Source organism: Neolamprologus multifasciatus, chromosome 20 (genome assembly GCF_963576455.1).
Source record: "Neolamprologus multifasciatus chromosome 20, fNeoMul1.2, whole genome shotgun sequence".
NCBI classification, from domain to species: Eukaryota; Metazoa; Chordata; class Actinopteri; order Cichliformes; family Cichlidae; genus Neolamprologus; species Neolamprologus multifasciatus.
The window spans coordinates 1,486,101-1,501,344 of record NC_140458.1 but is presented as its reverse complement, the minus strand read 5'-3'; the positions used below and the strand labels follow the sequence as shown (position 1 = coordinate 1,501,344).

Sequence of the window (15,244 nt, the reverse complement as noted above, 5' to 3'; positions counted from 1 at the left end):
ACATGGAGGAAATGCTCAGCCTTGGTGGAGGTACGGGAACCCAGACTGATCTCGTTAAACTACAGTTTCTAAAATCGCTGATGAATTTTAAGTATTTCCATAGATCTTGGTTTCATGGGGAAATGCTTAAGAAATAGCAGAAAAACAGTCATTTACTGTGTGACATAATCCTATTTCTGAGTTCTAGATCTTACACTGTAATCAATCTTCACTCTTTGCTCTGCATGTGCTCACAATTCATCGGTGTGTGGGCGGCCTGAACCCTTTTTCCTCTATGATCTTTTACATAATTTCGATCTTATTTAACAGCAGCGGGACTATTTTAATTGGCCACTTTCAGTCATGTTATTTGCCACAAACACACAAGTTCTTACAACCCACACATTTCACATACAACAGCCTCATTCCACTTGCACGTGCACACACACGTGAAGCACATGCAAACATACACACGAACATGTGCAACATATGCACAGTTAAAAAACAGGCTACACACACACACAATAATGGTCTGCGTGGCCTATATAGTCGACAGCTACATGCACATGACACACATATGAGAGCGCACACTCACTGACACACACACGATGCAGCATCCAGAAAAAAACAAAAACAAAAAGGAGTCTCACAGGTTTCAGCGGCTCCTGCAGAGGTGATGGAGGGATGAAGGTGGAGGAGGAGGAGGGAGGATTATTGATCCAAGCTCATCCCTCTCTCCCCTCCTTCGCTGACGCTGCTGTCACCATCATCTCTCTCAGAAAAAAAAAAGAAGTGCTGCTGATGCTCCGAGGTTTCGCTCTCTTCTTTTTCCTCTTCACCAGATTACGATCACTTCAATCCCTCCTTCTGTTCTCGCTCTCCGTCTTCACGTATTCCTCGGCTCGCCTCGCTGCTGCAGGCCGGGTCCTCTCCTCTTCTTGCTGCCGAGTCAATCTCTTTCTAATTATCATTCCTCTGCATCTGACAGCCGAGGGATCCGCTGCTGCGGCGCTGATGATCTCCCCTCTTCGTCCGCGTGAGCGTGTGAACAGACGAAGCTTTGGTTAATGTCACCAATGAAGTATTAGTTTCTTCTAATCCTCTGCTATGTTGCTGTAGAAAGAGGAGGAGGAAGGAGGGGGAGGTGTTGTGTCCAGAAAGGCTGCTTGGATGGATGGAGGGAGGGAGGAGGTAGAAACCGTAGAGAGGGAGAAAGGAGGGAGGAAGAGTATGTGTAGGTAGAAGAGAGGGGAAATGTGCACCGTCAAACAGCGACACATGCAGAAAACACATCAGCTGCAAGCGCTGGTTTACCGCACGACCAGAATCATTGCACCGATATCACAGAGGGTGTTAGAGGCTGAATGCAGCTCTGTAGTTCCTGCATATTTTACTAATACTGTGACAGTGCTGCGGTCCAAGGACCAAGTGCAATAAAATCTATCCATCCTTGATAAGAATGCAAGGAATAAAAACTTAGCTGGTGGACCCAGGTGTGCTAAGTTAACCTTTAGCATCTCATGCTCGACAGTTACATGTCAGAGTTCACATCTGTTCTTTTATAAGGAATTTTCACCTATTTGTTCCTTTTGACGGATATTGTAGCCAAGAGCGTGTTAAAGACTTGATCTGATAGTTAGCATCTTTTAGTTTCTACAATAAGTCTAAAATTTAGCACGTGGCTAAAACGCGAGCTAACCCTACATGGTTTACTCGTGACATGTTGTTGGTTAATGGCCTTGTTTTAGATTTATTATCTGGTGGTTATTTACTCACTGCAATAACAGGTCACTTTTAAAATGTCTGATATTTAACGACAGGTGTTTCTCTTGTCGACTGTGCATAAAACCACTTGTAGAAATGCCTTAAACCTGCATTCTGCCAGCAGGGGGCGACTCCTCTGCTGCACTGAACACACCCAGTGAACACTTTCCTGATGAGTTTATGGGCTACATCAGCAGTCCAACCTTTTTTGTGCCACGGACCGGTTTATGTCTGACAATATTTTCATGGACTCGCCTTTAAGGTGTTTTGTTGATAAATACAACAAAATAAAACCAGTATCTGTACCGAAAAAAAAGGAGATTTATTCATAACACACGGCAAAAGACCCAGGGAAACCAAATTAACAATATAAAAACCACAAAAACCCTGAAAACCATACATTTCACACCCGAGCCTCAACTCTTGCGGCCTGTTACCAAACGACTCATGGACTGGTACTGGTCCGTGGCCCGGGGGTTGGGGACCGCTCGGCTAAATCACTAGTTTCAGGCTGCTAATGGTGCTCCTATTAGTGTGAGAAGGGCATATAAAGCAGCTCATTCTCATTGACAGCTCAGCCTAAGTCTTCACAACAAGAATTCACTAACGTCACAGCTGTGTTCATCATTCATATACAGTCTATGTTTGTCTCTGGTATTATGTGTAGTGAAGAAACCATAAACACTGTGCTGGAGATATTAATCTGTAACTTGTGCATTAATGTCAGAGTAATTTTTGGCTTTTAATCATTTTTTTTTTAATTGTTCCTTTTCCAGAGTGGAATGATTGTAGAGCGTACAACTGTCGAGCATGGTGGTGGTAGCATCAAGCTCCGGCTTTGCTGTCTGTGGTATTGGTGCATTACACAAAGTGGACAGAATGATGAAATCAACTTGCACACAGTTAGGTGCTCCAACAGGACAATGTCTCCCAAACACACATCACAGCTGGATTTAAGAGTTCATTACCTCAAAATACAGTTAATTTCATACTTGTGAACCAAATTCATGCATTTTAAAGCCATTAAGGATGTTTGCTGTACAATCATCTGATCGGTGAAAGGAACAGTTCAGCAGAACAGTCACGCCTATGATGACAGTATGTAAATGTGTATCCGCAACTCCAGTAAATACCAGCTAACAATAACATACAAAAACACTTTGTCTTATTGGCTTATCTAAGTGTTACCACTAATCTGCCCACAGACACAAATCTGAGTTAACAGTGAAAACGATTCAACTGTAGGAACATGGAAACAGATGTGATTACTGTGTTTCCCACCTTCTGGAGCTGCAGCACATATTTCACATTAGCCTCAAAACAGAACCTCATTCACAGTGCCTATGTCCATCCTTCATATACAGTCTATGGTCTTTCCAGTCAGATTTGATCCTTCTTCATATTTGGTTCGTGTGTCCTTGTGGTCTTTCATCTCATTATAGTCGACTTTTTCTCATTTTGGTCAGCAGCAGCCTCTGACCCCTCAGGCCTGCACCACGTTTCGGTTTTCACTAATCCTGCCTTACATAAATAAATGACCGAAGCAGCACATAACAGTTATGACATTAAATAATAACCTGAGATAAGAAGATTAGAGACACCATGGTTCTTTAGCTCGGTGGCTGCAGTTAAGCTGCGCTGGCACAGTTTGCGACATCTATAAAATCATATGTAATTTGAATAAAAGGCCCACACTTAATAGCGCAGGGTCAGTTCACACGCATCACAGTGAGGATTTCACTGGACTCGTGTACAGGCCGATTCAGGCCTACAGGCTGCTGACATGATTCACAGGATCGATACAGCGGATCGCAGATTCTGAGCGTCTCCGCGGAGATCAGGACAATGTTTTCGGTTATGGTCTCATTCTGCGCGCGCTCTTTTCACGCTATGTGACAGGAAAGCCAATTAACCGCCAGCGCTAATTAACGATGACAGCACGAGCGCTCAAACGTGACAGCAGAGCTGACAAAACTGTTTTTAATAAAACACCAAAATGAAAAGTTGACGCTCTCTGATGTCTGCGGTTATTCATACACGGCAGAAAACACGCACGCGCGCGCACGGTCCATCACAGCCGTTACACACACACACACACACAGTCGCCTTTACGCAAAGGTTCATGAAGGAGAATAACTCACCTCGTCCTCTGTCCTCTGCTGTGAAATGAGAATAATCCCCATCTCACACATACAGACACACACTCTCTGTCACCGCGATCCGCTGCTGGGAGCTGTGGCCGCAGACGGAGCAAAAGATCCTCCACATCCAACAGGATGCACCACTCTGTCGGTAAAAGCAGGCGGAAGCATTAAGATAAGGCGAAGGCGCGCGTGCGCCTGCAGTTCCTGTGATGGCTGCTTGAGGTTGACTCCAAACTGAGTCCGTCTCCACAGACTCGTGTGAAACTGTACCTGAGGTTTTTTTAATGGCTCATACTGAATGCAGGGAAGGCTTCAGCTTTGGCCGACTGGCTGCTTTGATTGTCCTCACATGCACTAACACAGGGGGTCCAACTCCAGGCCTCAGGGACCGCTGTCCTGCAGGTTTCAGATGTGTCCTTGATCCAACACAGCTGATTAAATTACTGAATGGCTGGGTTACCATGGTAATATAGCTAGTGTCGGTCAATCAATAGTTTTCACGTGATGTTAGACCTACAGGACACGCCCACTTGGAGGACAACACAATACTTTGGTCCTTTGCCAAACACAGACATCCTTAAAGTCATTGAGGTTAACTCAGTTGCTGGTCAACATTTCTTTGGAGCTGTCAGCAGGACGTCGACTGTGGCACCAGCATGTCAGCCCTTCATGTTTTGAACTTCTGAGACCTTTTCTGTGTTTCGTTCCAAACTTGGACAAAATCTCACAAAGCTGAACATTAAGAACCAGGAGGGGTGAAAACGCACCAGAGTGAGACCTCCTGGCTTTGTGACACTCTCGGATGGCTCGATTAATCAGTCCTGCATGCACCTCTGCTGCTGCACCTGCTGCAGCCCCTTCCTGCTCAGCTTCCGGCCCCTCTACCTCCTATTGGTGTGTTCCATCACCCATGCTACCATTCGGTCTACATTGTTTTTTAATGCACAGAAAGCATTTTAGTGCTGCACTGTTGGTGTCACAAATAAATGCTAATATTTTAACATCTTAAGGTTTAATATCATATTGCATCACCATTTGTCTTTGAGGTAGAGTGCACAACTATATCCTGCTGCCAAATACTAATAACCATCATAAGTGACTTCTGTGCAGCTACAGTAATGTATAAAACATCAAGATTAAGATTTGTATTCTTTTACAGAATGCCCCAGATGTGATTTTCCACCAGGATAAGGTAACTGTAACCAATGATCCAACTGAAACATCAATATGAAACACTGTAGTCTGGATGGAAACAAGCAAGCATTTATTTTCTTCTGTAACGAGTTGTTACAACCGTTCACCTCACCATCATTCTGCTCCTCCATCCTCCATGTTTGGATCTTTTCATAACCCTCCTCCTCCTCTGTGTTCTGCTCTGCCTCCCTCCTACTCTCTCTGTAAAAGCTGATTGGAAAGAACATATTTCTCTATGGGAATCGATAGATTTGAGCACACGGACCAAACCGAGATCCAGCCTTACTGCACGTTTCCATGTTTCCAAGATTGTTTTCAAGGTCAGCGCAGGGAAAACGAGTTAAAAAAAGAATCTGACTTCTGTATAGCTGCAGCTTCTCCAACAGTAAATCTATAGTCTGTCCTCTGAGAGCGCACACGTGTGGCATCATAGTGGTGTTTGAACAAAGACCTGCAGGAGTTCTACCAGCAAAAGTTTCATATTTTACAAAAGATTTATAACAGTAGCATTTTGTGAATTATCACAATCTAGTGGGAAGAAAAACAGCACAAGATTGGTATCATTCTTGTATCTGCGTATTTAACTGAAGGGAGGACCAGGTACGAGCCAAACTAGCCCAGCACAAAAACTAGAAGCATCAGCAACAAAAACCTGACGGTGTTCATTATTATCAGGAAGTCCTAAAAACTCCCTGAAAAGCCTTCAGCTAATCCAAAATGCTGCAGCAAGAGTCCTGACAGGGACTAGAAAGAGAGAGCAGATTTCTCCTGTTTTGGCTTCCTGTTAAATCCAGAATTCAAAATCCTGCTCCTCACATACAAGGTCTTAAATAATCAGGCCCCATCTTATCTTAATGACCTTGTAGTACCATATCACCCTATTAGAGCACTTCGCTCTCACTCTGCAGGCCTACTTGTTGTTCCTAGAGTATTTAAAAGTAGAATGGGAGGCAGAGCCTTCAGTTTTCAGGCCCCTCTTCTGTGGAACCAGCTTCCAGTTTGGATTCAGGAGACAGACACTATCTCTACTTTTAAGATTAGGCTTCAAACTTTCCTTTTTGCTAAAGCATATAGTTAGGGCTGGACCAGGTGACCCTGAATCCTCCCTTAGTTATGCTGCAATAGATGTAGGCTGCCGGGGGATTCCCATGATGCATTGAGTTTTTCCTTTCCAGTCACCTTTCTCACTCACTATGTGTTAACAGACCTCTCTGCATTGAATCATATCTGTTATTAACCTCTGTCTCTCTTCCACAGCATGTCTTTATCCTGTCTTCCTTCTCTCACCCCAACCAATCACAGCAGATGGCCCCGCCCCTCCCTGAGCCTGGTTCTGCTGGAGGTTTCTTCCTGTTAAAAGGGAGTTTTTCCTTCCCACTGTCGCCAAAGTGCTGCTCATAGGGGGTCATATGATTGTTGGGTTTCTTTCTGTATCTATGAAGCGCCTTGAGGCGACTTTTGTTGTGATTTGGCGCTATATCAATAAAATTGAATTGAATTGAATTGATGTCCTCTCATCCAATCACGGTCTCAAACCAACAAGCGGCAGGCTGGAGCGCTAAAGTCGAGGCTTTGAAATGTGGAATCAGTGGGTGATGAGTCCACTTTCACTCTTGGCTGTGTCTCACAGAAACACCAGCGTCTTCTCTCAGAGTCTCACGACTTAATTCTTAGTCAAAAGCTTTTCCCATAGCTCCTATGGAGATAGCTATGATTCATGTTACCAGTGTAAAGTGTTACAACAGCCTGTAAACATTCATACATGATGAATCTTTACAGCAGCCTGTGCTCATGGTGCTGCTTAGCTCAGCAGTGACTGACGCTGATAAACATCAGATATTCTGTAAGTCTTGACATTAAATCGTTACTCAGATCAGTCTAAAAGTGTTTTTTTACTGTGATGAAATGAACGCCTGTCAAAAGCTTTGCCTACTACTATATATTTTATATGAATACCAGCCAGGCTTACTATGAACTCAAAGGAGCTTCATTATTATTATAACAACAATCATTATCAGTTTCATCCCTCAGAAACTCGGCGCTGCTCTCTGTCCTCCTCTGCACATATTTATAACAGCAGAGAGTTCAGCAAAGTATAATTAGTTGGAGTGATCAGTGGGAGGATGAGGTGTGTGTGTGGATCGTAATGCCATGATTTATACAGTTATGTTGTTGTGTGTGTAGGTGTGTAATGTGCTTATACGTTACAGTGTTTGCGTGTGCAGTGTCTTGAAGAGGCAGCAAAGGAGCATCAGAGCTGTGATTATCCCCGCGGTTAGCTTCAGTGTATACATGCATTTCTGTACAGATTGATGTTTGCACGGTTGGCTCTGTGGGCGAATGTCAAATGAAGCTGTGTATATCGTGTGTGTACATATACACTGTCCGTACAGAAAAACAGCTACAGCTCTAAATATTTTCAACCTTTTGTCACATCAGCACATTTTTGTGACTTTTTCAGTCCTAAAAAACTTGAATTGGTTACTTAAAGAGGTTTTTGAATAAGCAGCTTTCTGAGCCGACCTGTAACACAATCCAAGTTCCTCCTATCAGTCAAACCTGAGTTAGTCCCCACAGACTCCCTGTTCAAACAGCCATCATTGCAGCAGAAATTAAAATGTTTACTTTCTGTTAGACATCTTTTCTTCTTCTTCTTCTTTTGTCCCCAACTGTTGGTCAGCAGGGGAGGTCGTGACTGTGGGTCCTGTAGGGCAGCAGTCTCCAACCTTTTTTGCGCCACGGACCGGTTTATGCCCGACAATATTTTCACGGACCGGCCTTTAAGGTGTCGTGGATAAATACAACAAAATAAAACTAGTACCTGTACCGAAAAAAAGAAGATTTATTCATAACACACGTGAAAAGACCCAGAAAAACAGAGTTAACAATCAAAACGATAACAAAATAACGCTGAAAACCGATAAAAACCCTGAAAACCACACATTTCACACCTGAGCCTCAACTCTTGCGGCCCGGTACCGGTCCGAGGCCCGGGGGTTGGGGACTGCTGCCGTAGGGTTTCCGTCTTGGTCAGCGATGCACTTCCAGGCCTTGTGATCTCTGGCCTTGACCTTTGCTTGCTCGAGGGTTAGACATCGTTGTTTAAGATAGTCTTCAGTTTGCTCGATCCAAGTCTTCTTGGATGCATCGCGCTTGACTCTCCAGTGGGCGGGGCGCTGCTGCAGCAGAAGGCAGTATAGCAGGCGATGGTTACTCATGTGGCAGACAGGGCCAAACCATTGCAGTTGTCGCTTCTGGCTCGGCTCTTCCATCGAGGGCTGCTGGTGACATTGACTACGTATCATGCCGTTGCTGAGACAGAGAATCTGATGCAAACAGCACATTCTGGTCATTCCCGTCTCGACTGTAACATTTGAAACTCCCTGTGATGATGTACAAAGTAAAACTACAAAAACTGTCTGTGTCCAACAAGTTTGCTTCGTGCCTGGTCTGAAGACTTCTGTCACTGTATTACCTGAACCTGTGAAGCAGGTCAGCCATGCACCTTCATGATAATCTGCTCTTTAGAAGTCAGCTTTGTGAGTCCAGAAGTCCACAGAAAACAGGGTAACACGTTAATCTCTGATTGTGGTGCAGGCACAATCTATTGCCAAGTAGTATATGAATGGTAACCCAAACACTGTTTGGTCCAAAAGCACACTGATGATAATTCTGTTTAAAACTCGAGGCTCGGTGAAGTCCAAGTCCAAAGAACTGAAATCCGCCTACATAGAGCCCAGATTCTGTGAACTGTGCGGCCATGAAAGACCTCAAGGTCACACACGCAACACTTTCTTTTGTTAAGGTTTGTTAAGGTTCAGTATTCTGAGCCACAGTCCGTCATAAAACATACAACACTTCACACTGCAAATGTTTCAAGGTTAGATACGTTGTATAAAAGCTTGTAGCTTCATCCCCGCACACCTGTACTGCACATGTGAACATGCCTCTGTGTGTGCGGAGGCCGAGGTGTCCTCCCCTGCCCTCCGTGCTTTCAGAGAAGTTGCTGCTGGTCCGTCGCTTCTCTACTGTTTGCTAATACAGACCCACCTCTGAACCCTGATCAGTGTGTAGGCTGCAGATCTGCAGGCTGTGTGGGAGAGCAACACGGTGTGATCACACTCGACATCTGAGGCAAGATGCACAGCAGATATGCTATACAATGGTAATAATAGAGATCCAGCACTTGTACACGGTTAGAGGAAAACGCTTTTCAGGTTTCAGTCCCCTGAATGATTCTTTATTAAAAGTTCAGAATGTAAGAGTGAAACAAACCCCCAAAGAATTTTCTCATTTTTATGCAAAATGTCTATATACCTGTGTGTGTGTGTGTGTGTGTGTGTGTGTGTGTGACCATAACTGAAAGCAGCTGATCATCGTTGAGATGCTCAGCTCTCATCTACACGAGCAGGAGACGGAGACTAGAAGCCAAGATCAAGGCAGCATGAAGGGAGGTTGGTCGACTACTGGAGCTGCTGAAAGGTGCGATGAAGAAAGGGCAGCTGAAGAGTGCAACAATTATCTGATGTGATCCACTCTAGAATGAAATTTTGATAAAACACGGCAGCTAGCAACCAGCAACCAATCCAAAAGGCAATTTTCATTTATTTCTTTTTGTCTTGTACAGCTGGTCGGCCAAAAGAGAAAGTCGTCACTTACGAATGAAATCAACTCCAGGCTTTTGTTGTTGTTGATAAGATTAGCTTATGCTAGCTTACCTGCAAATATAAAAACAAACAAAAATAACAATAAACACTGTAATCTACTTTACATTTCCAATGTTGTTGTACTATTGTACGAGGTATGAGTTATCTTATCATACATAGAAAATGTGTATTGAGTGGATCAGATAAATGAACCTGGATCTTTGGGCTGATCTGCTGGAAAGATCATTGGAGGATGGAGCTCCTGTTTTATTGTTCCTAATAACACTTTACAGTATAAATGTTTGATGAGGTTCTGTTGTTTATATATTGATTTATATTGATTACATCGATAGTTTTGTATTCCGGACACAAACTTGAAATATAGTTTCATTTTATAAAAAACCTCAGTACTTGTACATTATTTGTACATCGATCTCCTCACCACCCCATCAACACAGGAGGGTGTGAAGTACCCTCAGTTGTGATGTGCTGCCCTCTAGGGGACAACATTTTGAGTTGCACATTAAATAAACGGTTTATCCAAATAGATCAGAGTCAAAATGAAGGAGTGAAGGAAGCAAAACAAAACAAAACAGAGTGTGTGTGTGAGTGTGTGTGTGCTTTAAACAGTACTGCAGAACCAAAGCCACGAGCACACCCCAACAAAGAAATCAGGAGGAGAAGACGAAGGGGAGAAGGCAGCTGTAGGGAGGGGGCAACACCCCACCCTCCTTGACCAAGGCCCACAGAGGCCAAAGGACAGCAAGCCTCAGACCAGGAATAGAAGTGGGAGTGAATCTGCTCCACCAGTAATCAGAGCTCTGACCCCGAACCCGGTATTCAGCCACAACATGGACATGGAACACTCACACACACACACACACACACACACACACACACACACACACACACAAAAATTATTTCTAAATGTAAACGAAATCAAATCTTTGTAGTGATCATCAGCTGAGCCCTCGGTGACCGGGGAGGGGATCGAATTCCCAGCCAGAATTCTTCTGGCGGTGACTCGGCGTGGCTGCTTCACGTGTTTGACCTCAGAAATAGCTTCTCACTCCAGGAACTTCCAGGAAATGAGAAATGAGAGGGCCTGCAGTTGTTGTAGTGGGACTGAAGCAGTGGGGAAGAGGAGAAACAGGAGTTGGGTGAACCAAATAGTTGCTGGGTAGGTTTGAAATAACAGACTGCAGGAGGAGGCAGGAGGAGGCAGCGGTTTGTTGTAGCGTCTGTGCAGAGTGAGTCGGTCTGTTCCCATATGACAGAAGACACACAAGGTAACGTATAAGAACGGACACTATTCTGTGGTTTAATAATGCTGAATGGTTTATGTAATGTGCATGATGATGGAGTGAAAGACATAAGAAGACTGACGCGCTCCTGTCTGTGTTGTTTTCTTGATTTCTTATTTTCCCCTCCCTGCTGAACCTTATTCAGGAAGTAACCTGTTACATCAGCTGTGAAATCCATCAGTTGCAGCAGTTTTAGTTGTGTTACTGTGAGAGTCGAGCAGAACGTAGTATGTAACCGTCAAGTTACCAAACTCGTGTTTATAAATGCACAGATTTTATATGACAGAAAGTTTAATGCCAATAATTGCTGCTTTTAGATATTTTTTACAATCCAAAAACAGGTTAAAAATGTACAAACAGTTATTAAAACTTACTTCTTAGAAAACAAAATGAATTTGTTCAGAACATTTTCATTCAGAAACCTGATGCTCACAGCTGCTTATAGATGAAAAATGTGATTCTGTCCTTCGGTTCTGATGCTGAGCTGTTCTCCATCTGAAGTTAAAAAATGGCAGATATGTTTGGACTCCCGAGCTCTTGAGCCTAAACTCGGGAGTCCGTAACTTAGAAAATATTCCTAACAGGAATCTTGCTAATAAACTAAACTTATTATTGTTATGTTGAACATTTTACCTACTGTGAAAAAAACAAACAGTTTTTATACTTCTGCTGTAGATATGATCTATATGCATTTGGCCCCCACCAGCGGGGCCTCTGCTCTGAGGGACGGAGTGAGGAGAGGTTGTCTGGGTTTCATCTCTGTCTCCTCCTACAGGAAGATGATCGACAGAGTCCTGCTGCTCATCATCCTCCTGCCCTGTGTCTGTGGTTGGTCTAACCCTTCTCTTCATCGTGCCATCATTTACCTCACTCACTGATTCGACTGCTTTAAGCTCTTTTCTGTTCTCAGCGTGGGCTCCTCTGGTCGTGTCTCCTCCACAGGATCGCTGATCGTGACGGTGTCACGGAGCTTCTATCAGGCGGAGGAGAACGACAACATCACGCTGGAGTGGAACTTCACCACCACAACGAACAGCTCGCCCAGTCTGCTTTTTGCCTTCTGCGACCTGATAGCCGATCAGGAGCTCTCAGTCCTGTATCGTGTGCAGGATGGCGTCGAGGTCTCAGAGCTTCAGGATAAACGGTTTGCAGGGCGAGTCTGGAGTGACAGCGATGCCCTCACAGAAGGACGAATCGTGCTTCAGCTGTCCGGCCTGACGACTCACGACTCAGGTCTGTATGTGTGCAAAGTGAGGACGGATCACGGCTACGGCTCTGACAGCTGCCGGCTCAACGTCACCGGTAAATCTGTTCAGTAAAACCTTTCAAACACGGTTAACAATGCAGCGTCTTTAAAATCAAACGTGTTTCTTAATGGATTGTTTTTAAAATGACCATGAATGACATGCTGGGTCTTTCTACAGCAGCAGGGGACCTGACCGAACCTGAGACGTCACACGAAGGACTGGTCGGCATCTTCGTGGGAATAGCTTTGATGGGAACGACGGTGCTGGTTCTGTTCTGCTATCTGTTCATTCGCTCTCTGCTTAAAGAGCAGGATTACGACTCAGAGTCCAGTTATGAAGCTGAGAAAACGTTCAGTGCGTCAGACGGGTCACTTTAAAACGAGTCCGTTTGGTTTCTCGGTGCAGGGAGGATGTGTGCACGGGCGTGCTTATGGCTGCCCCGGCGTCAGGAGCCATTTCCCAAGACGAGCCTCACACCTCATGAGCTCGTGAAGGCTGCCATTGGTCAGAAAATAAAGCCAAACAGATAAAAACTATTTTGGAGCAAACTTATTCAGCTGTGATGCAAACCTGATGCAGAGGAGAAAGGAAAGGGAAACATTTTAGGAAACTTCACATTAAGTTTACAGTCACAAATTATGATTAAGGCTGATTCTGATGCTTCCTCACTTAGTTTGGTGGATCCACACCTCCTCACCCAGTCCCCCCATTTATCAGGGTTTGGTACCAGCACTACCAGTACACTGGTCTGTGTCTCCTTCATGTGGAAGGTGAATCTGCAGCTGGTCCATAACGCTGTAGAAATAAAGTTATTGATAAAGCAAAACTAAGTAAGAGTCATAGTTTGTAGATGGTCTTTCTCACTCGTCTCACAGCAGAATGCATGAAAACAGCAGCAACTTCAATGAAGACAGCAAAAGGTGTGAAAACGTGCAGCTCAGTCTTCCTCATATGAAATATAAGAAAAGCTGTTTATAAACAGGCACAAATAGAACATGTGAAACAGGTTTAGTGGAAAAAGCTTAGCAGAGGCAGAAATGGTCACACACGCATGAATGGTTGACAGTAGCAATGTCAGCCGTCATTTATTTTGCTGGAATAACTCAAACAGGTCAGTCGCAGTGTGCTCATTTCACCTGCAGATGGCAGTGCTTACATTACATGTGGAGCTCATAATGTGACTCTTATCATTTTTTGTCATTTTCATAACCTTTAATAGCTTCTCAGCCAGGTCTCCCTTTAATATGACATTTACATTTCATGAAACTAAAAAGAAACAATGAATAAAAAAGACAGTTATTGTTATTTTTAACCTTTGTTTCACTGACAGTTCATTTACAGTTTCAGCTCAGTCAGGATGTTCTGCACGAGCAGTGATGGAGGACGATGTACCTGTGAGGGAGGTTTATCCAGCTCATGTTTATGGTCGGACGAACATAGAGGAGATTTCTTAGCCTTGTGGATCCATAAAAGAGATTATTATCAGTAGATCTCCACAGATTTTGACTGTGTCAAATGCTTCAAATGACGGATTCCAAGATAATTTCAAAATAATTCTCTTCGCTGCCTTTTAAAACTTCATTATCCTCACAGCTCTCACAGTGATGACACAGACTCTGCTCTGCCTTACTGATTATTGCTGAAAAAGCAGTCCAGGTTCAGAGGTGTGTGTACGTGTTTAGACATCTTTGTGAGGACAGAAAGTTTGCCATGTCACTATACTTGTGGGGACCAACAGTCACTCCCCATGAGTTTAAAGACATGTTTGAGGTCAGGGTCACAGTTAGGTTATGGTTAGGTTTAGGCTCAGCGTTAGTTCATGTTTGATGGTTAGGTTAAGCTGCAAGAGAAAACATTATTTTAATTAATGTCCTCACTAAGATGTGAAAACGAGTGTGTGTGTGTGTGTGCATATATTGTGACTTCCAGTCATCAACTGCAGTGCTGAAAGTATAAAAGGCAAAAGGTTCTTTTATAAACAATAAACTTGATTTTTTAAATTGTCCTCACATCTCTGCTGTGATTTTTCTTTTACAGTGGCCTGAAAATGGAGGTGCAGTTCCTCTAATGGCCACTTGAGGTTGAATCTAGAAGTGAGTCAGTCCCCACAGACGTCCAAGTTAAAATGTTCATCAGAAATAAACATGTTTACAGCCTGTGCATCTCTTTATGTTCTTTACTCTCTGTGTAACTCTTTATTGACTCGAGGTTCGACATAGGCAGGAGTAGCAGCTGGCAGTCTGCTGACGCTTCACCTCACCAGACCTCTGCAAAGGATTTGGCTCCAAATATAAAGAAAATTGCAGTCAAAATAGAATATAATAGAATCGAATAGAATGTCTTTATTGTCATTGTCACGGGTACAACCAAATTAAAAGTGGTCTCCGATCCATGCATCATCCAAAAAATTCAAATGCTTCAAATGTGGACGTGGCTATGGCCATGCCGTCTTTTATATACAGTCAATGTTTTTTCCAACTTTTATTGTGTTGCTGCAGTTATTTCTTTTTTTTTAATCTACTGTGCTTAAACTGCAGTAAGCAGTTCAGAGTGTTCATATTTCTGAGCACATCTCTCAGCTCAGAGATCTTGATTTGAATCAAACGGTGACCTTTCCTCTGCACACACCGTCAGGCCCAGTGAATGTGATGTCAATTAAAATTCCTTGTGACAGAGAGGGAGAGGTCGAAGCTATTGACCAGTTTGACCTCCTCCGGCTCTCGTGGTCCCTGCTGATCAGTTAATGCAGCCTCCCTCTCACAGCAGGGTGGACCGCTCGCAGCACTCGCATTCACAAACCGGTCAAATCGACGATGTGAGTCTTTCTGCGAGACGAAGGCAGCATGAAAGCGCCACTGAAACATCCACACATTCAGTCCACGGCGTCTCCAGGTCCCGCTGTGCTGTTGCTGGTTTCAAAGGACAGCTGAGCCGAAAGCCAGAGACTGTCTTCACCGAGCTGAAGA

The 15,244-nt window shown here is 43.9% G+C and overlaps 2 protein-coding genes across 4 annotated transcripts in view; one reads left to right on the top strand and one right to left on the bottom strand.

Annotated features, from left to right (window-relative positions):
* The window catches only part of LOC146494012 (IQ motif and SEC7 domain-containing protein 1-like), a 170,486-nt gene extending 166,173 nt beyond the window's left edge, over nucleotides 1-4,313 (bottom strand). Inside the window, exons 1-3 of the mRNA XM_085144628.1 lie at nucleotides 4,158-4,313; nucleotides 3,885-4,029; nucleotides 630-3,264 (exon numbers count right to left, since the gene is read on the bottom strand). The gene's annotated coding sequence lies outside the window, so the exon portion shown is untranslated. The remainder of the gene's footprint in view (nucleotides 1-629; nucleotides 3,265-3,884; nucleotides 4,030-4,157) is intronic.
* Nucleotides 4,314-10,692: 6,379 nt separating this feature from the next.
* Nucleotides 10,693-14,788, top strand: LOC146494011 (uncharacterized). 3 transcript variants are annotated; one of them, XM_085144712.1, is made up of 4 exons: nucleotides 10,693-11,016; nucleotides 11,707-11,859; nucleotides 11,974-12,333; nucleotides 12,459-14,788. In XM_085144712.1, the coding sequence occupies exons 1-4, from the start codon at nucleotides 10,998-11,000 to the stop codon at nucleotides 12,653-12,655; spliced, it is 729 nt and encodes a 242-aa protein (XP_085000838.1). In that variant the 5' UTR covers nucleotides 10,693-10,997; the 3' UTR covers nucleotides 12,656-14,788. The 3 variants fall into 3 exon arrangements, with proteins under 3 accessions (XP_085000838.1, XP_085000837.1, XP_085000839.1); XM_085144711.1 differs by having other exon boundaries at nucleotides 10,697-11,016; nucleotides 12,456-14,786; XM_085144713.1 differs by having other exon boundaries at nucleotides 10,698-11,016; nucleotides 11,807-11,859; nucleotides 12,456-14,786.
* Nucleotides 14,789-15,244: the final 456 nt, after the last annotated feature.